General features: G+C 37.6%; 1 protein-coding gene across 1 annotated transcript in view; it reads left to right on the top strand.

Annotated features, from left to right (window-relative positions):
- Sugt1 (SGT1 homolog, MIS12 kinetochore complex assembly cochaperone) overlaps window positions 1-26314 on the top strand; it is a 43820-nt gene that overhangs the window by 3888 nt on the left and 13618 nt on the right. The window contains exons 3-10 of the mRNA XM_070026675.1: window positions 4902-4992; window positions 5595-5664; window positions 6931-6998; window positions 12473-12526; window positions 13295-13311; window positions 15950-15987; window positions 16991-17087; window positions 17699-17806. Of these exons, the coding sequence (XP_069882776.1) occupies window positions 4902-4992; window positions 5595-5664; window positions 6931-6998; window positions 12473-12526; window positions 13295-13311; window positions 15950-15987; window positions 16991-17087; window positions 17699-17806 (543 nt within the window). The remainder of the gene's footprint in view (window positions 1-4901; window positions 4993-5594; window positions 5665-6930; window positions 6999-12472; window positions 12527-13294; window positions 13312-15949; window positions 15988-16990; window positions 17088-17698; window positions 17807-26314) is intronic.

Here is a 26314-nt window from a genome sequence, read left to right as displayed (position 1 = left end):
TTAATTTGCATTTTACTGTGGAAGTTGAGACAAAACAGTTTAGAGGCTAAATTGCTTAAAAGGCTTGGAAGTTTCAGAGGATCAAGGTCATTTGCTGGAAGACAAGAGGATTATCAATATAGATATATGATATTGTTACCAATTTGGTAGCTGACTTTTTTTATTTTTTGGTCTGTCGTGGGGCTTGAACTCTGGGTTTGGGCGCTGTCCCTTCACTGTTCAGCTCAAGGCAAGTGCTCTATTGCTTGAGCCACAGCACCACTTCTGGGTTTCTAGTGGTTTATTGGAGATAAGAGTCTCACGGACTTTCCTGCCCGAGCTGGCTTTGAACCTCGATCCTCAGATCTCAGCCTCCTGAGTAGCTAGGATTACAGGCGTGAGCCACTGGTGCCCAGCAGTAGCTGACTTTTAAGTAGCTTTTAAAAGTAAGTTTTAAGAATACAGCTGATTGGTAAACCCATTCTACATGGTTATGGTTTTTATTCCTCCTCCAGAAGTATTAAGTAGGTTAAAACAGAAGGATTAATGTTCTTGTTTATGTGATTGAGGGTTAATTGGGTGACTGAGGAAGAAAATGGAATTAAATTGAAACCCAGAGCTAAAGCCTTCAGAGTGAGCAGTCTGCTTTTCCATTTTTTAAAAGTGTACTCGATTCGAACATGGCTTCTTGCTTGCTAGGCAGATACTCTACTGCTTAACTAAGTCTTCTTTTTTGCACTTTTTAGATAAGGTTTCACTTTGTGTCTGGATGCGTGGACCAAGTGCCCCTACTTTAGGCTTTTTATGAAGCTGTGATTGATGGTGCATACCACTATGCCAGGAGTTTCTTGATCTTTTCTGGCATAGAACCATTTTCCTCTCCATTTCAACCTTTCACATAGCTGGGATACAGATGCCTACTACCCTGTTGACCTGTTAGTTCAGAAGGGGTCTCCGTGTACACCCAGGTTGTCATTAAACCATGATTCCACTTATCTCAGCCTCCCAATTCGTGTGTGTGTGTGTGTGTGTGTGTGTGTGTGTGTGTGTGTGTGTGTGTGTGTGTGTGTGTGTGTGTGTGTGTGTGTGTGTGTGTGTGTGTGTGTGTGTGTGTGTGTGTGTGTGTGTGTGCGCGTGCGCGTGCGCAGGGAGGGGACATTCCTGGGACTTGAACTCAGAGGGCCTAGGTGATATTCTTGAGCTTTCATGCTGAAGGCTAGTGCTCTACAACTTGAGCCACGGATCCATTTCTGTCTTTTTTGGTGATAAAATTGGAGATAAAAATTGTATGGATTTCCCTGCCTGGGCTGGCTTTGAACCATAATCCTCAGATCTCAGCCTTCTGAGTAGCTAGGATTACAGGCACTGGCTTCAGCCTTCCAATTTTAATATACTTTAACAATGTTTCCCTTCTCTGTTGTTTTGGGTTATCTGGGAACTTCATCATTATGCTAAATATTTTATTGTAGTTGTATTTTAAAATTCACTATGTATCTTTATTTTATTTTTTTGGGTCCAGTTATGGGGCCTGAACTCTGGGCCTGGGCACTGTCCCTCAGATCTTCAGCTCAAGGCTAGCGCTCTACTACTTGAGCCACAGCACCATTTCCGGCTTTTTTCTTTTTCTTATGTGGTGCTGAGGAATTGAACCCAGGGCCTCAGGCATGCAAGGCAAGTGTTCCACCACTGAGCCAACTTCCCAGCCCCTGTGTCTTTATTTTTGAAGAATATTAACTGCTCATTTTCTTTGTGGTGCTGAGAAAAGAATTCAGAGACTTGTGCATACTAGTCAAGTATTCTACCCACAGAGCCAAATTCCTAGTCCATATAACTCATTTTCTGCAAGTATATCTTTGGACTTATTTATTGTTTGGCATAGGTCCACACTAAATAATAATCTTTTGCTGCTATGATTCAAATGTTGGCACTGAAAATCTTCCCCTTTAAGATATTTATCAATACTCTTTAGTCTAGCAGATAGTAATAGTTTTAAGTTTGTGCTACTTTTGGTAATCTTTTTTTTCAATAACAGCTTAATCAAATCAGTTGCTTATCTTATTTGACCAAGCAAATGAATGGCCATAATGAGTTCTACCTAACCCATAATTGCATAGGGTTTTTTTGCTTGTTTTCCCCCCCCCTTTTTGTGCATCTGTTTTCTTTTTCTTTTTTTCTTTTCTTTTTTTTTTTTTTTTTGCCTTAAGGGGATTTGAACACAAAGCTTCACACTTGCTTGACTTGCTTGCAGTTGACATTCTTCACTACATGCAACACCTCTAGCCTGTGGGTAGTAGTGGTGGTTTGTGTTTGATTGCTGATTTAGAGGTTTCATTAAGGGCCCTAACTTACTCCGTTTTTTTGCTCATGGCTGATGCTCCGCCATTTGAGCCATGCCTCCAGTTAGGCATTTTCCTGGTCTTCAAGGACTGTTCTACCCAGACGTCAAACTTGGATACTCCAGGTCTCAGCTTGAGTATAAGGATTACAGGTGTGAGCCACTGGCACCCAGCTTGGGTGCTGGTTTTAGAGGTCATTTATAAAAGTGGTTTCAAATACTGTAGTTTTACCTAGTTTCTAGTGACTCTTGCTTGTAATTATTGTATTTGAGACATTGACACAGGATTATGAGTTTGAGGCCAACCAGGGATACATACATAGTAAGACCCTTTTTGGGCGGCAAAAGGTAGGGATATATATTTTTTTAAATCCTTTTCCTCACCTGGTATCTGGCTCTTGTCTGTTGGGTATTATTTCTTTCTTAAAAATGGTTTCTGAAAAACTTCGTTATTTTAGAGGGTTACATTTATGTATGTGAGGGTAATAGTATTACATATTCTTTTTTTTTTGTCGGTTGTGGGGCTTCAACTCTGGGTCTCAGCTCTTCAGCTCAAGGCTAGCACTGTACCACTTGAGCCACCATGCCATTTCTGGTTTCCTGGTAGTTAAGTGGAGATAAGGATCTCACGGACTTTTCTGCTCTGCCTGGCGGCTAAGGCATGGGTGGTGCATGCTTGTACTCCCAGTACTTGGGAGACTGAGGCAGAATTGTGAGTTCAAGGAGAACCACAGACTTAAAAATTTCACTATCTGGATGCCAGTATAATATAATGGGTTTTTTTTGACCATAATATTCCTGTTTTTTTTTTTTGGTCCGGTTGTGGGGCCTAAGCTCTGGGCCTGGGTGCTGTTCCTCAGCTCTTCAGCTCAAGGCTAGCGCCACTTCCGGCTTTTTTCTTTTTGCTTATGGGGTGCTGAGGAATCGAACCCAGGGCCTCAGGCATGCAAGGCAAGCGCTCTACCACTGAGCCATCTTCCCAGCCCAATATTCCTGATTTTTAAGGAGAGTCTAAAAGTTCAACTTGAGGATAGTAAACTATAATAAACTATTCACTATTATTTTTTGTGTGGGGGTGGGATATTTGTGGCATTCCTGGGACTTTAACTCAGAGCTTAGGTGGTAGCTCTGAGAATAATACTCCAGGCTGTTGCTCTACCACTTGAGCCACAGCTCTGTTTCTAGCTTTCTTATGGTTTAAGAGTTTCATGGACTTTCCTGCCTAAGCTGGCTTTGAATGCTGATTCTCAGATCTCAGTCTTCTGAGTAGGATTATAGGTCTGAACCAACAGCACCCAGTTACCAAATTGTTTTTAAGTTTGCTGCAAGATAGGTAATTTAGGAATTTCAGAGTAATAGAAAACATCAATGCAAATATCAGATAGTGAGGAGAACTTGGAATTAAAAACAAACATAATAAGAGGCAGTGTTGTTTTTGTGTTAAAATCTACTTTGGAGTTAGTCAAACCTGGATTTGACTCATGTCTGGCAGTTTCTTGTCTCATGAGGAGGAAGCAAGGGAATTAATCCTCCATCCACATTTCGGGAAGGAGTATTCTAGTTGGAGGGAACACATATGTAGAGTTGTGAAAATGTTTGAGCAGTTGCAGGGAACCAGACCATTGTGGCCAGATGGACAGAACTGGAGGAAGAGTAGCAAGAAGTGATATCAGAGAAGATTGAGAGTCATATCAAGGAGAGCTTCTGGAGGGACTTGGCTTTTGCTCTGAGTCAGCTTGAAAGGCATTGAGAGATAAAATAACAAGATCTCGCCTAACATCAGTGCTTGGACTAGTAGGCAAAGATGCTAAAAAATGGTTTGGTTTTAGGTACATTTTGATTGATTGTGTAAAGAATCCTTCTATTAGTTAAAAGTCAGTGATATGTAGCCATTGCAATAACTCAGTCAGTGGGTAGAGAATCTTAAGTGATATTTGCCTGAACTTGTCCTTACTTATTGAAAGATCTTTTCATTATTATTCTAGCTACTACCTAAATCTTGTGACTGCCCAAGTCAGTATGTTTCAATCCAATGCTAACATGATCAACTGATAATAGCTACTTATGAGATTCCTTCTAGGATTGAACACAGTGTTAAAATCGACTAGGGTTTAAAAGTCCAGGTAAGCCTGATTGTGTATTTATTGATCCCATTTATCTACCTGAGTTCAAGATTTAACTTGTAGGGTTTTTTTTTTTTTTTTGGTTGTGTTTAAGTCACATAGTGTTACATTTACTTGGCAGCTCAAATTCTCTGTGATCTTTGAGTATTCTCTAAATTAGGAGGTATTTTATATTGGCTGATGTATACTAACTCAACTTTTCAGAATAATGAGGTGATTACCATTTATTGAGTACCTGCTGTAGGCCAGGAACTGCTATGTAAGTGCTTTATGAGGGTATTATTTCTCATTGTGTGCTTTGGCATGGCTAGAGGGGAGGTAGTTATCCTCTTACAAAGAAAAGCTCCAAGTTTGTCTTTCTGTTATCTTTTCTCCAAATAGCATGTGATAATAAATTACGTTTTAATTAGGGTTAGATAGCTTTAAGAAACATTTACTGATGATCAACATGTTTGTATTTGTAGGAGCTGACTAAGGCTTTGGAACAGAATCCAGATGATGCACAGTATTATTGTCAGAGAGCTTATTGTCACATTCTTCTTGGAAAATACTGTGGTAACTTTTCTTACAAAGTATTTTGTCTGTTTATAATTTACTTACAAGTTTTGCCCAAGATAAAATGGAGATTATCTGTGAGGATTTTGAAATTAGTCTTATATCCAGTGTAAAGTAGCTATAATATTACAAAATTGTTAGCAACACTCACCTAATTATCAAGGATATGTCTTCTTTTTTCAGTAGGTAGATTATGTAGATTTCAGGGGTTGGATCACATCATTTTAATGTGTTTAAATGAAATACTCCTTGCATTTTATAACTTAAAAATAATGTGTCTATATGGTGTAACTTTTAAGAATTATTCTCATTATGAATCTGGACAGGAAATTAATTACGTTGAGTCGTTACATAAGTGTTGATGAGAAAAGGAGATGAACTTTGCAACAGAGCTTTTAATATAGGAGCTAATTTTAGGCCCAAAAGATGATGTGAGGGTAGTACTTGCTTGAATTTTGTCTTGGATTCTTCTTATAATTTAAAAGCATGTAGCCTTTCCACCAACTTAAGAATCTAAAAATTGAAGACTGATTCAAATTTTTTGTGTAGTATTTGCTATCTTTGCACATAACTGATTAGAAACACCATCTTTTTGGATACAGATGCCATTGCTGATGCAAAGAAGTCCCTTGAACTCAATCCAAATAATGCCACTGCTATACTGAGAAAAGGGTATGTACTTAATTGTATTTTTTTGCTTGGACTACATATATTTTCATTTGTTAAACTAATTCATTGTAAGGTTTTTATATATAATAAAATATGTATAGGCGGGGAGGTGGCTCAGTGGAGAGTGTTTACCTTACATGCATGAGGCCCAGGCCCTGGGTTCTATTCCTCAGCACCACATAAGCAGAAAAAGCCGGAAGTGGCGCTGTGGCTCAAGTGGTAGAGCTCTAGCATTGAGCTGAAGAGCTGAGAGACAGCACCCAGGCCCAGAGTTCAGGCACCATGACCAACAAAACAAACAAAAAACCCCAAATATGTATATATTTTATAATGAGAAAACATTCAGTTTTAAGTATAACCCCCTTCTACTCCCTCTTGTACTGGAGATTGAACTCATAATCTCTCATTTGCTAGGCAAGCAGCTGCTCTACAACTTTTTTTTTTTTTTTTGCCAGTACTGGGGCTTGAACTCAGGCCTGGACAGTGTGTCTGAGCTTCTTTTGCCCAAGGCTAGTACTCTACCATGTGAGTCACAACACCACTTCTGGCTTTTTCTGTTTATGTGGTACTGAGGAATCAAACTTAGGGCTTTATACATGCTAGGTAAATACTCTACCACTAAACCACATTCCCAGCCAGTGCTCTACAACTTTAACCATATTATAGTTGTTTTCTTTTGCACTTTTGCTTGGGCTGTCTTCAGACTATAATTCTTCTGTCCTTGCCTCTTGAATGCCACTACACCCCAGCTTAGTTTTGAGGTAGAATCTTGCTAACATCCTGCTTGGTCTGGCACAAAGTATAACCTTTCTATCTCTGCCTCTAGAATTGCTGGGAATACAGGTGTGGCTCTTCTGTTATGTTAACTGAAGTGTATGTGAAGGAAATGTCTAGTTGCTATGTTTTACAATAGTGATGATTAAAGTTCTGCAAATAATTATGGATGCTCTCTGTCCTAGGCCCAAACCAGGATGGATTAGCATATCTTTTATCTGTATTTGTTGAACACAACCTCTTTTGTTGATAAGTGTGACTTGATTTATATGAAAATATTCCTTTCTATAATTATGTTTTGAAATGAGATTTGCATAATTCAAACCCCTTTTGAAGAGAGTTCCAAAATTGAGTTTTAATGAGAATTATATTAGATGTTACAGTATTCTAGAAAATCTCTTGGCAAATTCTCTTGTTCAACAGTACAAAGAGTTTATTTTAATTTAGGAAAAAAGCTAAATAATATCATTTGTGTATTTGTTTTTAATTTTGTAGAATATGTGAATACCATGAAAAAAACTATGCTGCTGCTCTAGAAAGTTTTACAGAAGGACAGAAATTAAGTAAGTATTAGAATTATTTTTTGGAAAATGAATCTTTATTATTAAGTAGTTGTATAACAAAATTATAGTTCCATAAGTAAGGTTTCAATGCTTGATCATTGTCACCTCACCTCTTCCATTGTCCGCCCCCCCCTCCCTTATTCCCCATTCTTTTGTTTCTTTTTTTTTTTTTTTTTGTTTCTTTTTTCTTTTTTTGGTTGGTCGTGGGGGCTTCAACTCTGCTTTTGGGCTTGGGTGCTATCCCTCAGCTCTTCAGCTCAAGGTGAGCACTCTACTGCTTGAGCCATAATGCCATTTCCGGTTTTCGAATGGTTTATTGAAGATAAAGAGTCTCATGGACTTTCCTGCCCGGGCTAGCTTTGAACCTCCATCCTCAGATCTCAGCCTCCTGAGTAGCTAGGATTACAGGCATGAGCCACCAGCGCCCCGCTTTTGTTTATTTTTTGAAGGGGGATCTCATAGCCCTATAACTTGGAATGTAATCCCAATCAGTCTCCAATTTATACTAATTTATTATTTCTGTCTTAAATACCATAGCTAGATTTTCTTACTGTAATCTCAAATGAATTATAGGAATTCAACATCTTTCTTCCTCTTAATGATATTTGTATTGATTTACTCAGAGTACTAATGTGAGAAGTCTTTACAAAAAAAAAAAATTGTGCCGGGTGCTAGTAATCCTAGCTACTCAGGAGGCTGAGATCTGCGGATTGTGGTTCAAAGCCAGCCTGGGCACGAAAGTCTGTGAAATTCTTTATGTCCAATACACCACTAGAAAATGGGAAGTAGTACTATGGCTCAAGTGGTAGAACACTTGCCTTGAGCTGAAGAGCTGAGGGACAGTGCCCAGGCCTAGAGTTCAAGCTTCATGACCGCAAAATAAAATAAAATAAAATAAAAAATTAAAAATGTTTTTGGCTCATGCCTGTAATCCTAGCTAGTCAGAAACTGAGATCTGAGGGTCATGGTTCAAAGCCAGCTTCCACAGTAGTCTGAGAGACTCTTAACTTCAATAAACCAGAAGCTATGGCTTAAGTGGTTAGAGCACTAGTCTTGGGCATAAAAGCTTGGGCACAGTGCCCAGGTTCTGAGTTTGGACCTCAGGACTGGCCACCCCACCAAAAAAAATTCTTTTATGGCCAGGTGTTATTGGCTTACTCTTGTAATCCTAGCTACTCAGAAGGCTGAGATACAAGGATCTTGACTTGAAGCCAGCTCAGGTAGGAAAGTCTGTGAGACTCTTTTCTCCAATTAAGCACCAAAAAATCCCCACAAACTTGGAGCTATGGCATAAGTGTTAGAATGATAGCTTTGAGCAACAAAGCTCAGATATAGCACCTAGGCTCTGAGTTCAAACCCCAGGACCAGCACAGAGACACAAAAATGTCTGTGAAGAAGTAAGCAAGCAAGCTTGAATAAATTTGTGAGAACATGTAGAAGAAACATGTTCTCGTAAATGCTTTTTATTATATATATAATGATACTGGTATTTGAATTCTGCCTAGACCCTGAGTTCAAGCCCCAGTACAAGTACTCAAAAAAAAAAAAAAAAGCTGAGAAGTGGTAAAGGATAAAGAAAGGAAGTTTGTTATACAGCCTGGTAGCCATAGGAAGTAAAAGGTCCTGGGACAGATACTTATTTCAGTTTTACATAGGAAGAATACTGGGGACAAATAAAAGTACAGTCCCAGTCACAGATGTGTTCCATTAGTCAGAGGTGGTAGGCAGCAGAAGATGAGCTAGTTATTTTAGGATTAAGTCAAGTGGGGCCTTAGTATAATAAAATTCATTGATGTCAGGAAGGTGGTCAGGTCCTTCCTGGATTCCATCCACTTTGTACAAAGTGACTGTAGAAGAGAATGGTTCAGGTCAAAGAACATAGATACAAAATGGAAGCTGGAATGCTTAGCTTTTCTCCTGCTTCCAATTAATTCGTGGACCCAAGTAAGAAGTCAGTGTGCTTCTTTAGCAAAAGCAGCTTTCAAGTACCTGTAATCAGACTTTAATCCCCGCCAACCACGGCATCCTAATATAGCTGGGATTCCAAGCTTGCCAGTTAGTTTATATAAGATCTTACTTTTTGCTGATCTGATCTCGAACCATGATCTTTTCAGTCTTCACCGTCTACTTCCAAGTAGCTGGGATTACAGACATGAGCCACAACACTCCATCCCCTCAGAAGTATAATTTTTAAATTAAAAAAAAATTTTTTGGTGGTGCTGATATTTAGCAGTTATTCAGATAGGTTATTTTGCTTTTTCCTAGTCATTGGGATTACATGTGCTTCTACAACCCTCTTTCTACCTCTCCCACCTGGCTTGTGTTTGAGATTAGGATCTCACTTTTTGCTCAGGCTGGCCTGAACCATAATCTTCCTGAGTGGATGAGATAACAGCATTTCTTCTGCCCAAAAATGTCATGTTTTTGAAAGTAATGCTAAAGATCCTTATATTTGTGGATATATGGTTCCAAGGAGACCTGTTGAAATGAGCGCCAGGACTCTGAATTGACTAAAATGTATTGTTTGTATATATTAAGACTGAACATCTATAATTTGAAGTAGGAGAGCAAGTTACATTATTGTCACAAAAATTGTCCACATTAAGTAAGATCTACTTCAGAAACGAAAACTTATTTTTTTTTAAGAAATTGTATTGTAAAGGTGCTGTACAGAAGGGTTACAGTTACATAAGTCAGGTAGTGAGTTTATTTCCAGTTGGTGTTACCCCCTACCTCATTCTCTCTCAGTTTTCCCCTCTTGACTTCCCTTCCCCCAAAGTTGTATAGTTCATTTCCAACATAATCTAGTGGGTTTCATTGCTGAATTGATTCACCCTTTATCCCAATATTTCTAGCTTATTTCTTGCTCTTTACTTTGAATAATGTAAATGCTTGATTCAGTTTTCACTGTCTTAAATCAAGCATGTAAACTTGTACTTTGATTTTTTTTCACACCCTTTGTCTTTTTTTCTCCTTTGTCTTTTGGGAGGAGATTTTCACAAAACTGAGGGCAGCAAAACAATAATCAGATCCCACAATGATATAAATACATTTAAGTGTTGATTTAATAATTTAAATGCATTTAACTAAGACTGAGTAGGATAATAAGTAGGATTGGCTAATCTGGGTAATGTGTATGTGTATGTGAGATAGTAACCTATTTTAAAAAAACATTTCTTTGATCTTATTACAATTTTTTTTGTGCTTAGTCAAAACCACATGTAATGCTAAAATAAGGCAGTCTTGTTGTATATGAACATTTTATCACCACACCTGCTTTTCAAGGTACATGAAAAGAAATGGTGAGAACTGAGAATTTAAAAATCACCCTAAGGGGCTGAGAAGGTGGCTCAGTGGTAGAGCGCTTGCCTTGCATGCATGAGGCATCATATCAGCGAAAAAAGAAAAAAGCCGGAAGTGGCGCTGTGGCTCAAGTGGTATAGTGCTAGCCTTGAGCTGAAGAGCTGAGGGACAGCGCCCAGGCCCCACGACTGGACTCCCCCCCCAAAAAAAGAATCACCCTAAAAGGTAGAGGTTCTGAGTAATAATGCAGAATATTGTAGAAGACTACACAGACAGGTATCATCTGTCTTTATGTAGTGATTGTGTACCATAATTTTCTGAAACAGTGGTAATAATATCTTAACTGGGAACAGTTTTGCTTCCAGGGCAGCTTCTGTGTTGGAAGATTATTTTTTTTGTGCTAATGGATAGACAGTATATTACGGATACTACTTAAACATGCTGTAGAATACAGAACAGTCCTACAAGAGAGCTAAGAGCAATGGAGTATGGGAATACCACAATTAAACACTGTACAACGAGTACCTTTTTTTAAAAGGAAAAAAGTTGTCTGGCCAAAAATGCCTACTGTGTTGAGAAACCCGTTCTTAAAATTCTGTGTTGCTTTAAAATTTGCTCCTTTGCTGTATACTAATCAAAAGGTAAGACGACAGTATCTTTACAATTAAAAAAAGGTAAGACTTTCAATCCAAATGTGCATACAACACAGGCATAAATTCAGAAGAGAACTGGGCGATAAGACTTCTTAAATGAGTCAAGTTAGCAAACCAGCATATCAACACCACATTTAAATAATTTAGAAAACTCAAAGGAGACATGAGTCATGGTGTCTGTTAAATTTCTAAAGTCTGTGCTTTTTCTATTCCCTTTTTATATGGTAAATGGCTTGGTTTTATTTACTGATTGAATAATAGGTTATTCGAGACGAGTATTTAGATAAGACAGTTCCCCCGGTAGATACATTATTTGTGTGCTTACATTTTTTATTAAGACGTGTTGTTTGATTAGTTTCATAAATGAATCAAAATTTAAAGAAAACTTACTGCTTTTAACTTTTCAGACTAAAATTTCCTGTTAATTAGTCAAATTTTATTTTATTTTTTTAAGATTGAAATATTTTTATTAACCAATCAAGCTATCATTGAACTACACTTGCTGTATGTATCAAGTTAATTTTACTTTGATTATAACAACTTTTAGTTTCTCAATAAATCTGAAGTAGAAAAAAATCCAGTTAACATAAATATGTTAGTTAGATTTTATTTAGATCACTTTTAGCATTTTCTTAGCTGTCACAGTACCCAGTAAAGAATGTCTAGAGATTGCTCTGCATCTTCAGAGTAAATGCTTTATGTTCACTTTCACAGTGTTTTCTATAAATATAAAATTCACCACTTAAAATCTCTTGGTTAATATGTAACTTGAAGTTGTAATAAAGCTTTTCTAAGTATAAATATGCTTCTTTATGATGATAGAATAGATAAGGAAACAGCTAAAACCACTGAGAGAATAATAGGATATGTAACTACACTAAAGAAAAGCAGGATGATACCAGGAAAGGATTTTCAATCTCAGCTCAAATCCAGTTATCAGGACTAATGTCTTCCCTAGCCTGATGGAATATTTGCTGTCTGATTCAGTTCTGATTTTGTTTGTGACAAAAATAATTAAATATTGAGGAGCTAGGAAGGTGGCTTAGTAGTAGAGTGCTTGCATGCATGAGGCCCTGGGTTTGATTCCTCAGCACCACATAAACAGAAAAAGCCGGAAGTGGCGCTGTGGTTTAAGCGGTAGAGTGCTAGCCTTGAGCTGAAAAGCTGAGGGACAGCATCCAGGCCCAGAGTTCAATTCCCATGACCAACCAAAAAAAAAAAAAAAAAAAGAATTGAATATTGGGAGGAAGTGTGTATGATATCTTGTAACTGGTGAGGTTAACTGTAGTTAAAACTAATTTGACATGTAAAACGATTTTCCAAGATAAACATCTAAATGGAAAACCTTTGGTTTTATTGATAGATGTAACATTAAGGTTATTAAAAGCTGTTAGGATAGTGAATGTTTATATTTACTGCTGAATCCCTAGTGCCTAGAACAGTGTTAGGACATTAATCATTTGTTCAGTATGTTGCATTTGGAAGATGAATGATATTACAGTTTTTCCTTCATTCTAGGTGCAGATGCAGATTTCAGTGTCTGGATTAAAAGGTGTCAGGAACCTCAGAATGGTATGTTTTTTACATTTTGAAATCATAGTCTTTTAATGTGAAATGAAGTGAGGTTCAAAGTCAGCTTGGGCAGGAAAGTTTGAGACTCCTATCTCTAATTAACCACCAAAAACTAGAACTGGAGGTATGGCTCCAGTGACAAAAAAACTTAGGAATAGAGGTCACCTTGTCAAGTTCCAGCCCAGTACTGGCATGCACACACACTCACGTGCACCCTCACTTCTCAGATCTCAGCCTTCTGAGTAGCTAGAATTACAGGTGTGAGCCACTAACACCTGGCAACATTGGTTTTTAAAGTTATAATTTAAGTAGTACCTATTTCCTTGTGTGGATTTCCAAAGACATATTTATTTTTTCCTAGTTTCTTAGGTTGAAAGTGATGAATTTGTTTATATGAGAATCATGCTGTTACCAGTAAGAATTAAGTGAATCTAAAATAATTGCAGCATTCGGAATTAAGCCCACTTTTCTCTCATTTGAAATGTATGGAGAGGATTGGAGACCCTCACAAATTACAGAGTGCTTGCCTAGCAAATGTGAGGCCCCAAGTTCTCACCCCAATATTGCTAAAACCCAAACAACAACAAAACAGATATGGGTGATTTAGCTTTAAAATTTTTTAAAAATTATTATAAAGATAATGTACAGAGGAGAGGGTTTACAGGAATTAACTTTCTTAATCAGTATGTTGGTAACATAGAAATCATGTTTCTAACTTCCTATAAATATACTGCTATCTGAAAATGCTTTATTTTTTATGTTTTATAGGAACAGAATCTGAGGTGGTAAGTCCAAAATTTCATCTTTGGTGTTTTTAATTTATAAATACATAAAATTTCTTATATGCCTGAGAAATATGTGAGACGGGATGAGCTTGCTCTCATATATTCAGCAGTTAAATTTAAATGCTAATTGTTTTTGTAACTGAAATGAAATAATTTTTGATGAAGTAAATTAAACAAGTTTCTAGTCATGAAAATTATTTGACTGTTTTAGTATGTGGTTTGATTTGGTTTGTTTTTGTATGGCCAGGATAATTATTTCCTATCTTTTTACTGCCAAATAACTGCAAAAATATTATCTCATTTCTCTCAGGTTGAATAGTTGTAATCACTAGTTATTGTTATTATAAAGGTGGTATACAGAGGGGTTATAGTTATATAAGTCAAGTACTGGGTACATTTTATTTTGGACAGTGTCACCTCTTCCCTCATGTTCTCTCTCTCTTTCTCTCTGTGCATTTCATTTTAGACAGTGTCACCTCTTCCCTCATGTTCTCTCGCTCTCTGTCTCTCTCTTTTTCTTCCTCTCTCTGTCTCTGTCTGTCTCTCTCTCTCTCATTGGTTATGGGGCTTGAACTCAGGGCTTGGGCCCTGTTCCTGAGCCCTTTGTGCTCAAGACTAGCACTCTATCACTTGTGCCACAGTGACACTTCTAGTTTTTGAGTGGTTAATTAGAGATAAGAGTCTCAGGGGGACTTTTCTGTCCAGGCTAGCTTCAAACTGCAATCCTCAGATCTCAGCCTGCTGAGTAGCTAGGATTACAGGCCTGAGCCACCAGTGCCTGATTTCCCTCCCTCTCTAGTAGGACTTTTATGATTAGACTTAAAACACATGGTACAATGTAAAATTGAAATGCTTATATCTAACTCATTGTTAATGTTTCTTGTTTTGGAGTTGAAGATTTTTCGGGCATTTTTAGTTATTAAAAACTATGTCAGGAGCCGGGTACCAGTGGTTCATGCCTATAATCCTAGCTATTCAGGAGGCTGAGATCTGAGGATCGAGGTTCAAAGCCAGCCCAGGCAGGAAAGTCTGTGAGACTCTTATCTCCAGTAAACCACTAGAAAACCGGAAGTGGTGCTATGGCTTAAGTGGTAGAGCACTCGCCTTGAGCTAAAGGCGCAGGGATAGTGCCCAAGCCCAGAGTTCACGACTGACAAAAACAAAAAAAAAGTCAGATTTTTTTTTAAATCCTTATAGGCTTATATGTTGTTAAATTATGCTTAGTACTAGTTTAACAATAGACATCAACATTTAGTCAAGAAGGAAAATTACAAGGAGTTGGGAGATGTATGAATAGTCCTTGTTCATGCTATGGACAGTTAACTTTTTTGAATTGCTTTCTTCATTTCTCAAGGAAGAGTTACATCTCACTCTTCCAAAATTATTTTGTAACATTGAGAAAGTCACTTCATGAGATTTCTTCCTTTGTAAACTGAGGCTAACAGCTTATCTGTTTTCAGGCAAAATAAATGTGTATGTAGTGATGAGGGTTTGGGAAATCTTCAAAAGGGAAGCCCTATCTGTCCTTATAATTGCATAATTTCTAGTGATGGGTGGAGAATGAATTAAGAGGTTCTCAGAAGTTGGCTTCTTGTTTTATCTGTTACTAATTTTGTTCAGTTTTTATAGTATTTGAGATTCAGACTAGGTCTTCAAATAAAATGACATAGATTTTAAAGCAGCAGGAAACAAGAAACAAATTTGTTACTAACAGCTGCTATAGCCTTCGTGCATTATTAGTCTACTTTTATACTAACTCTAGAATGAACTGAAATACTCTAATCAGTATTTCCACTTGATATCTAAATCCTTATTTTTCATTCATTCACTTGAGGAGAAGTTCTGAGTTAGACTCAGATTTCTAGTGTTGTTTACCCAATTTCTCCCTTTTTCATTTAGGGATGGTTTAGAGGCAACATATGATGGAAGACATTCTTTAACTTTGTATACATAGTCTTAACCAGTGCACATGTAGTTTAGGAAAATCTGAGTAGGTTAGCAGTTAAATGGAGGTGTGGCTCAAGTGGTAGAGCACTAACCTTGAGCAAAGAGACTAATAATTAGGGACAGAGCTCGGGCCCTAAGATTAACCCCTGGGACCAAAAAAAAAGTTTTAAAATGCTAATGTCATAATCAGTTAAGGGAGTTGTTAGGTTTTAGTAGTCAGACCCTTAGAAAGGCTTTTTATTTTGGTACTGGTATTTTGTTTGAACTCAGAATTTTGATGAGCTTTCCCTTAGCTTTTTTGCTCAATGTTGGCACTCAACTGAACCACTCTTTCACCAGCTTTTTGCTGATAAGACTCACTGACTTTCTCTGTCCTTTTCTGCCAGAGCTGGCTTGAACTCTGATCCTTTTTTTTTTTTGGGTCTGATCGTGGGGCCTGAACTCTGGGCCTGAGTGCTGTCCCTCAGCTCTTCAGCTCAAGGCTAGCACTGTACCACTTGAGCCACAGTGCTACTTCCTGCTTTTTTCTTTTTGCTTATGTGGTGCTGAGGAATCGAACCCAGGGCCTCAGGCTTGCAAGGCAAGTGCTCTACCACTGAGCCATGTAGTCATATCAAGAGGATAAATGAATAATACATACATTTTAATATAGTTGCTTATCAAATTTGTAAAAATCTTTTTCTTTCAACAGAATCAATCTGTATCCCAGCGGACTCAGTCAAAAATCAAGTAAGCATTTCTTTTTCATAAATCAAGTCCTGACTCTGTAATTTTAAGTGTTTCATAATTTTATTTTAAAAAATGTTTTTATAGCCCTGTTAAAAACTTTAACGCTGCCTAATGATAAGTGTTAATGTTTATATGAATTCAAAACATGTCTTAAAACTTTCTGTGTATTTAGGGGAACTTTTTTCTAGCTAAATTGATGTCAGTATACACATAAAATGAGTTTGTAGTATTAACAGAATTGTAACCTGCCCTGCCTATTAATTTGGAGTAAATTATTTTTCTTTTTTAATTTTGTTTTTAGCTATACCGGAGATTGAACTCGGGGCTTGAAGCTTGCTAAGTAGATGCTCTCTAAACCACACCTCCAGTTCGAGTACATTTTTTCATAGGAATTTTCTGCTTGAGTTGAAAGTTAATATTGCTGAGGACAGTAATTCTAAAGGATAAGCAACTGGCTGTTCTTTTAACTTTATTTTTAGGTATTCCTTAGCCTTGTGTACAACTTGTATTAGAACTGTAAGGCATGAGGTGTGATCTGGAGCTCTGCATCCTCACTGAATTTCAGGGGCAAACTGTGAAACTGTTGAATAGGATACCTAAACATCAAGTAGTAATTGTAGTGTTCTGAACATAAAATAAGTTAACATTTTATTTGTTAAGTATATTGTGTTGTCAGCACTGTGCTTCTTCCTGGGGATAGAATAGTGGCAGGATAAATAGCTCAGACTCGGGGAAATTACATTCTTGACTAAATTGAAAGTGAGGATTCCTGCATGTTTAGAGCTTTCAGAGTGAAAGGTATTTATAGAGAAATCTCTTGACACATGGATCTTTTTCACACCTTGGATTGAAGGGGAAAATATTGTGTATAATGTGCCTAGCACACTCTGCCATTTTGTTACTCAAGGTGGAGCTCTTGTTACTTATTTACTAGTTTTTATTTTGCAATTTCAAGAAAATTAAAAGTCCTATTTTAAGGGGTTTTTCCTTTCTTTTTTGATAGGTATGATTGGTATCAGACAGAATCTCAAGTAATCATTACACTTATGATAAAGAATGTTCAGAAGAATGATGTAAATGTGGAATTTTCTGAAAAAGAGGTATTTAGCCCTTGAGACATTTATGTGGAGATTTTTTTGGGTAGTTTATGAGATGCCATGTCTTCCTGAAATTATATGGAAAAACACTGAATAAAATATGAATAATTGTTTTCACTGTTTGAATTAAGTTTTGAGAAGTTTTGAGATAAGATAGTTAGATGTAGTTAGATGTACATTTTATTCAGATTTGGAATGCAAGAGAGAATTTGTTGACAGTAAGATAGATAATTTTGCTCTATAGTGTACTTCATAATTTGTTGTGTCTTAGAATTACTAAGCATATTAAACGACTATTTTAGCTACTTGATTTCTTAGCATTTAATGGGAACTTTATGATGTTTCAGAAAAGTAGTGGCAGAATTACATGATTAGTATAAGAATAGCTTTTTATTACATGCTTTTTATTACATTGTTCTTGTGTGGTATGTTTACATTTGAATATTAAATATGTGGCAAACATGATATTTTTGCTATTTTATATATAAGAAAATTCACATAAATCTGATACTGTATTTACAGTCCCTAATCTACAGAATTGAAGTTCTATATATTCAGTTTAACTATTTTGCCCTTTATATATTTATAAAATGTATTAATTTTGTGTTCAATAGTTGTCTGCTTTGGTAAAACTTTCTTCTGGAGAGGATTATAATTTGAAACTGAGACTGCTTCATCCTATAATACCAGAACAGAGCACATTTAAAGTACTTTCAACAAAGGTAAGGCAATTGAAAAGGATTATTCTAGTAATACATTCAAAATATGTAAGTAATGATGAGCAAAATACCCTGTGTTTAATAAACTTCTAGCTTCTTCTAAACCAATACCTTTAAAGTAAAAGGGACAGGTATAAAGAACAATGATTTTTGTTTTTAAGCCACTTTGTACATTTTTAATACAAGAGAATGTAAAAATCCACTTGGCTTGTAAGATGTTTATATAGTTATGAAGGTAGCGCTATTTCTCAGTAAAGATAGACATTGGTATAGGCAGATATAATGGGGCTTATCTTATAATCCAAGCATTCAGGAAGTAAAGGCAGAAGGAGCACAAGTTCAAGGCTAACCTGTGTTTATATATTAAGATGTTGTCTTGAAAGTAATAAGCTGGGCACTGGTGACTCACACCTGTACTCAGGAGGCTGAGATCTGAGGATCATGGCTCATAGCCAGCCCAAGCAGGAAAGTCTGTGAAACGCTTATCTCTAGTAAAACACTAGAAAACAGGAAGTGGTGCTGTGGCCTCAGGTAGTAGAGTGCTTGCCTTGACCTGAAGAGCTGAGGGACAGTACCCAAGCCCAGAGTACAAGCCCCACGACCAACCAAAAAAAAAAAAAATAATAATAATAGTAATCAGCCTTTGTAAGCTTTGGTGCTATCAGTGTCTCTTGTCATTAGTTTGTCAGTTTTGTCTTTTTAATACACTTTTTTTTTTCATTGTGCCTAATGAAGTTAAAAATACAAACAACTGCTGGGTACTGGTGGCTCATACCTGTAATCCTAGCTACTTTTTTTTTTTTTTTGGCATTCTTGGGGCTTGAACTTAAGAGCTCTGTCCCTGAGCTTCTTTTGCTCAAGGCTAGTGCCACTTCTGGCTTTTCTGTTTATATGGTACTGAGGAATCAAACCCAGAGCTTCATGCATGCGACGCAAGCATTTTACCATTAAGCCACATTCCCAGCCCATCTCTGAGACTGTTATCTCCAAGTGGAGGCTGTGGCTTAAGTGGTAGAGCATAACTTTGAACACAAAAATTCAAAAACAATACCCAGGCCTAGAGTTTAAGCTCCAGGACTGGCAAAAAACAATAACAACAACAACAAAAACCCTATAAAGACAAAGTTGGGTTCTTGTTTTATCTTTTACTTAAGCTGAATTTTGAGTTACTTTATTATGAAGGAATGGTGAATAAATTACAGTTTGAGTTACTATATGTTTAGATTCCTTTGTTTTCAAAAATAAGCAGTTTAAATATTGAGTGATATTTAAGAAATTCAGTGATATTTAAGGTGGCAATGTAAATTAGTAGGGAAAATACAGAAATGAAAATCAGAAACCCTGCCTCTGGCTGTTTTTATGCCCAGTAAATTTATTCACAAAATTATTCTTAGGCCTAAGTTTCCAGCATTTGTACAATGAGGGTTATAGGCTAAATAAACTCAAGTTTTTTTCAGCTATAAAATTGCTATAAAATTGAATGTTTTTGAATTTATGATAGATAATGAAAATGAATTATAAAGGCCAGCTAGAATCTTTTTAATATTTAAAACATGTTGTGTATACCTATACTCGCCCTTACATCTTTAAGTTTCTTTTTTTTTTTTAATTTAATTTAATTTTATTTGTGAACATACTGTACATGGGCAGGATAATGTGTACATTTCTTACCAAGCATTGCAGCCTCCTCCTTTGTTTACCCTTCACATCCCTTCCCAGCCTCCCCCCTCCCCCCCAATCCCAATCCTTCTCCTTCCCTCCCCTTCCCCTCTTTAAGTTTCTTTTTTGAGGAGGAATAGCACTGGGCTTTGAAATAGCTTCTCACTTGCTAGAGTCATGCACATGGACGTGGATCTGAATCCATCAATGCCATGAAGAGTACCTGGTCATACAGAAAGGATAGCTACACAAAGAAAGCAGTAAATACTAAGTAAAGAAGTAGTTTTCTTGCATCTAATTAAAGGCCTTTTTTGGGAGGGTGCCAGTCTTGAGACTTGAACTCAGGGTCTGGGCACTGTCTTTGAGTTGTTTTGCTCAAAGCAGCATTCTGCCATTTGAGCCACAGCTCCATTTCCAGCATTTTGGTGTTTACTTGGAGATATGACTTACAGACTTTGAACTGCAGTCTTCAGATCTGAGCTTTCTGAGTAGCTAGGATTACATACATGAGCCACCAGCACCTGACTAGACTTTCCTCTGTTTGCTAACCATAAAACTAGTAAGTTAATGAGGAAAATGAAACAAGATGTGTGTCAGCAGAAAGTGGGAAAAGAAATTAAATCTTAACCAGAATTTCAGTCCATCACTTATCCTGTTAACATAGTATAGAATTTGGCAAATAACTTTGAAGCCAAACTGGTGACTCGTGCCTGTAATCCTAGCTAGCTACCCAGGAGGCATCTCTGGGAGGTTGAGAGGATTATTGAAGTTAGCCCGAACAGAAAAGCCCAGGAAACTCCATTTCAGAAATAACCAGCAAAAAGCCAGGTTGGAAGAGTGGCTTGAGTGGTAGAGTACAGGCCTAACAAGCAAGCTGAGGAAGCACAGGCCTGAGTTTAAAACCAGGTACCACCAGGAAAGAAACAAAAAAATAATTGAGTAAATATTAACACTGGGTAGATGTGAGAGGAAGACAGGCCAAGAAATTACGGGTTTGGTTTCTTTGTGTATATTTGCCATAAAAATCTTAGTGGCAGACTGGGAAGGTGGCTCAGTGGTAGAGTGCTTGCCTTGCATGCATGAGGCCCTGGGTTCGATTCCTCAGCACCACATAAGCAGAAAAAAAAGCTGGAAGTGGCGCTGTGGCTCAAGTGGTAGAGCACTCGCCTTGAGCTGAAGAGCTGAGGGACAGTGCCCAGGCCCAGAGTTCAGATCCCACAACCGGACCCCCCCCCCCCCCCAAAAAAAGTGGCTTCATCTTTAAATATCTTCCATCAGAAGGCATTTGAGTTTAAATTGATTTATGTGAGTAGGGGATGAATGTTTCAGATCAACTGAATAATTTTTGGTTTTATGTTTATTTGGTCAGTTAATTTGTTATGGTGAATTAATCTAAAATGAATTATGATGTTAACCTTAGGAAGTAAGCATTGTTTTTTTTGTTTTATTTTTGGTGGGTCGTGGGCTTGAACTCTGGGCTTAGGTACTGTCCCTGTCTCTTTAGCTCAAGGCTAGCATTCTGCCACTTGAGCCACAGCACCATTTACAATTTTCTAGTGGTTTATTGGAGATAAGAGATAAGAGGCCATCGGTGCCCAGCTAAGCATTGTTTTTGTTCTTGGTTTTACTATGGTTGGGGGGAGTCGGGACTATATGGATTGCAAACATTGTCCCTAAATTCACAGTTAACTAAATTAATCAAACTGGTGCAAAATGTAACTGTTACCAGACTACTTTTATGCTGTGTTTTATAAAAAATAAATAAAAGGATTTCTTATCCTGATAGAAATGATGAAATCTTTGAGTCATTTCCTTTTTCAGACAGCAGAGGGAGATAGTGTTAGAAAATATTCACAACAAAATCTAGGTTACTGAGGCTTTTATTAACTGGTGATGGTAAGGAAATAGTCAATTTTCTTTTCTATGTATTAAGTGAATTGAAAGTATTTAATGAATCTTCATGAATTGAGGAAAGCGTGTATTTTGTTTAGAATTTGCTTAAAATGAATGGTTTTGTGAAATTTATGGTTTAAGTGAACTTCTTTGCTTTTTGTATGAGTGCCAGTATTGGGCTTGATTTTAGTGTCTTCCTTTCTCTTGGCTTTTTCACTGGCGCTCTACCACTTGGGCCATACCTCTATTCCCAGTTTTTGTGTGGCCAGATGGAGATAAGAGTCTTTTTTTTTTAATTGTGAAAATACCATACAGATGGGTTACAATTACATGGGCAAGATAGTGAGTATATTTCTTATCAAGCATTGTTGCCTCCTCCTTTGTTTCCTCTTCCCATCCCTTCCCCTCTCCACCCCCACCCCCAAAGAGTCTTAAAGGTTTTGTCTGCCAGTATCACATTTGATATTGGATTCTAATATCTCAGTTTCCTCAGTTGCTAGACCTATAGATATCAGCCCCCCACTTGAACTCAGGTTCTGGGTGCTGTCCCTGAGCTCTTCTGTTCAAGGTTAGCCACCCTACCACTTTTTTTTTTTGGTCGGTCATGGGGCTTGAACTCTGGGCCTGAGGCTGTCCCTCAGCTTTTCAGCTCACGTCTAGTACTCTATCACTTGAGTCACTGCTGGGGCTGGGAAGTTGGCTCAGTGGTAGAGTGCTTGCCTTGCATGCCTGAGGCCCTGGGTTCGATTCCTCAGCACCACATAAGCAAAAAGAAAAAAGCAGGAAGTGGTGCTGTGGCTCAGGTGGTAGGGCACTAGCTTTGAGCTGAAGAGCTGAAGGACAGTGCTCAGGCCCAGAGTTCAGGCCCCACAACCGGACCAAAACAAAACAAACACACACACACACACAATTTAGATTAATAAGCATAATTAATTACACCCTGGAGATTTCACGGTCATATTCAATCTCACTTGAGTCACTGCGTCACTTACATAGTGGTTTATTGGAGATAAAAGTCTCATGGACCGTTCCTGCCTGGGTTGGCTTTGAATCCCGATCCTCAAATTTCAGCCTCCTGAGTAGCTAGGATTACAGGTATGAGCCACCGGCGCCTGGCCCTACCACTTTTAGCCATAGCTCTGCTTCCAGTTTTCTGGTGACTAATTGGAGATAAGAGTTTTACAGACTTTCCCATCTGGGCTGGCTTTGAACCACGATCTAAGATGTGAGCTACCGGTGCCCAGATTTGCTTATGTCTTTTTGGGAATTTTATTTTCTTCCTACCTTTAAAGTTGAATAAATGTTGTATATCCATGACAGCCATTATTTATATGTTTCATTAAAGTGAAATATAATTTATGTAGAAAATCCCAGAGAGAATGTAATAAAGTAGGAGTACTGTTGGTTATCTGAATATGTAAATGTTGTTTTTTTTAGTCTTTTGATACAGTGGTGGTATAGCACTGAAGTGTTGCATGTGTAGGTTGCTGATAGCTTCAGATTGTAGATCTTGGAGTATATTCTTTTCTTCTCAATATATAAAAAGCCAAGCTTTTTACCTCTTGAGCCATGGCCCCTGCCCTTCCTTTTAATATTTTTGTTTTGAGGTAGGTCTTGTCAACTTTGTCAACTTTGCCTAAGTTAGTGTTAAACTTACCCTTCTGCCTCACTCTCTAGAATAGCAAATTATAGGCATGAGCCACCATGTTTGGCCAAGGATTCTTATTAGCTTGTAGCTACTACACTGGCATATTTGGATGTTTTGAAGATCTTTCCTGTGAAAAATGAAAACAGGAAGTGGCACTGTGGCTCAGAGTGGTAGAGCACTAGCCTTCAGCAAAGGAACCTTAGGGACAGTGACAAGGCCCTGACTTCAAGCCTCATGACCACCAAAAAAAAAAATGTGTGTGGGGGGAGAAAAACAAGAACAATATTCAACTTAATAAGGTTTTAAGTTAACCTTCAAAGATGTTTTTGTGTAAGTGAAAATGAGATAAATTTATTCATAGTTGCAATAAATAAAAACCTTTGAAATTAGACTGACAACTCTAGAAATGTATTCCAGAATAAAGACTTACACTTTATTTCTAAAAGCATGTATAAGCATTGAAAGTGAAGTAGTTATAAAAAGGAATTCACACAAAATCACTCCTTCCCTCCTTTATACCTTTTAAGACAGTTCCCTTAAAAGGCTTAGTAGATGCTGCTATTTAATGAATAGAATAAGTATAATTTCAAGTTCAGGTCAGCCTGTCTCAATTGAAACAGGTTGTTGTTAAGAGCTTTTGACTCTAGCTTTATAAAAGCCTCTTTATTCATATTGCACAATTACTCAGGTTACAGTGGCTTTCAGTAGATGTGAGTGCTAGTCTGTGCTGCTCTTCGGGTGGAACAAGGAACTTTACAAAGAGTAGGTAGTCCAGGAACTTGAGTGAATATTCACTATAGGATGCCCTGGGAATGAGTTTAGTATGCCAATATATGTACCCTTTTCCCTGCTTATCCCAGATAAGTTGAAAATTAAGGGTGCAAGACTCAGTTTTAAAATTTTAGGATGATGTTAATAGCTCTTTTTGGTAACTGTTGCTTGTCATTGAGCTCTTCCATTCGTGTGTGTGTGTGTTGTGTGTGTGTGTGCGTGCGTGCGTGCGTGCGTGCGTGCGTGTGTGTGTGCATGCGTACACGTGCACACGTGTGTATGCACACCAGTCCTATGCATAGCTTAAACTCGGCTTGGGCATTGTCCCTGAGCCTTTGTTGCTTAAGGTTATCACTGTCAGTTTTTTGGTGGTTAATTGTGGAGATTAGTTTTATGACCTTTCTTGCTTGGGCAGGCTTTGAACTGTGATCCTCAGATCTTAACCTTCTCCATAGCTAGGATTATATGTGTGAGCAACTAGTGCATAGCTCCTCTGTTCCCTTTTGGTGAGTTACCTCAGCAGTAGCTCTTGAAATAACCAAAGTAGGCTGTGAATGTGGCTTAGTGGTAGAGTGCTTGCCCAGCAGGCATGAAGAAGCCCTAGGTTCAATTTCTTTTTTTTTTTAATTGATAAACTTTTATTTCTTAGAAGGGGTTTAGAATATATGGATATTTAAAGGTACAAACAGTATGTACATTTATTTAGTATAATTTCAAAAACAAAAAAGAATCATGGGATAAACATTAAATCAAACCTCCTTAAGTTTGCCAGTTTAGTTTTACTCTGCCTTTTGCCTTATGCTGTAACTTCTGGGAAAGAAGACAAGTAATTTGAAAGACTATTTTATAGCAATGGTGACCATTTTCATTGATGCATAGTTGAAATGTAGTTATGTTATTAGTAATTGGTTGGCTTAACAATTACTGCAATTTTATAGTTATATAGTTAGAGCTACAGATTATGAGTAGAAGTACTAATTTGCTTGTGTTTATTAACTGTTCATTGAATATGTTCTTGTCAGTGATGCTAAAGAATTGTTTTAAGTCTTTTCAAATCCAGGGCTCAAGGTAGAGTAACTTAACTTGCTTATTAAGCAAGAATCCTTAGGTTTCCTCAATCCTCACCACTGGGGGAAGGTAGGGGGCTAATGGAACAGTATCAAGATCTTTACTTATATTTTTATCTTGTTTTCTACTGCACTTGGGTTCAATTTCTTAGTACCACATACACAGAAAAGGCCAGAAGTGGCGCTTTGGCTCAAGTGGAAGAGTGCTAGAGTGCTAGCCTTGAACACAGAGAGGCTCAGGGACAGTGCCCTGAGTTCAAACCCCAGGATTGCCAAAAGAAAAAAGAAAAGCACAGCTGGGAAGGTGGCTCAGTGGTAGAGTGCTTGCCTTGCATAACACCCCAAGTTCGATTCCACAGCACCACATAAACAGAAAAAAGCTGGAAGTGGAGCTATGGCTCAAGTGGTAGAAAGCTAGCCTTGAGCTGAAGAGCTGAGGGACAGCTCCCAGGCCCAGAGTTCGAGCCTCATGACCGACAAAAAAACAAAAAACACAACAAAAAACGAAATAACCAAAGTACTATCGCATAATATCTGTGAAAAAATATTAGTGCCATTTTACTTTAGCGATATTAGTCATAGTTCACTAAAGGAAATTCTAGCGATTCTTGTAAAATGCTTGTTTTCCTTTTAGCAGGACTTAAGCATGAACAAAATATTGGTTTTCTTTTTACCAGAATTTAAACATGAACATTACATCAAAGATACTTTGCCTTTGGCCAGTGACATTTGTTTTATGTATTTCTTTTATTTTGAAAACAGTCTGTTTTGAAAACATTTCTGTTCTCATAAAGAAAATAGATTCAGAAACTATAACACTTCCCTACAAGCAATTAAATCATGTCCAATTAAAATATTGACTGAAATCTAGGCACATTTGCATATCCCTGTACTTCCAGCTACTTGGGAGGTTGAGGCAGGAAGATTGCTTGTGTAATTATTTAGGAACAATGTGAAAAACTGTCTTAAAAATTTTGTGTGTGGGCTGGGAAGGTGGCTCAGTGGTAGAGTGCTTGCCTTGCACGCATGAGGCCCTGGGTTCGATTCCCCAGCACCACATAAGCAAAAAGAAAAAAAGCTGGAAGTGGCGCTGTGGCTCAAGTGGTAGAGCACTAGCCTTGAGCTGAAGAGCTGAGGGACAGCACCCAGGCCCAGAGTTCAGGCCCCACGACTAGCAAAAAAAAAAAAAAAAAAATTTGTGTGTGTTTGTGTGTACCCATAATACATATGCTGGGTTTTCTGTGTTAGTACTTTGTTAAAGTATTTTAAAGTACAATTTGGAGATTGTCTTAGAGAATGCAGATGAGAGAAAGATGGCTAGGAATTGCTGATTTAAGTGAACCATCTGAAATAAATGCAAGGGTGAATAAGCTTCTCTATATGTTAGGTATGTTTCAAAAATTTTTTTCTAGCCTGGTGCCGGTGGCTCACGCCTGTAATCATAGCTACTCAGGAGGCTGAGATCTGAGGATC

This window comes from Dipodomys merriami, unplaced genomic scaffold, assembly GCF_024711535.1.
Source record: "Dipodomys merriami isolate MVZ:Mamm:240054 unplaced genomic scaffold, mDipMer1.0.p SCAF_188, whole genome shotgun sequence".
NCBI lineage: Eukaryota > Metazoa > Chordata > Mammalia > Rodentia > Heteromyidae > Dipodomys > Dipodomys merriami.
This window is presented reverse-complemented; position numbering and strand designations above follow the sequence as displayed.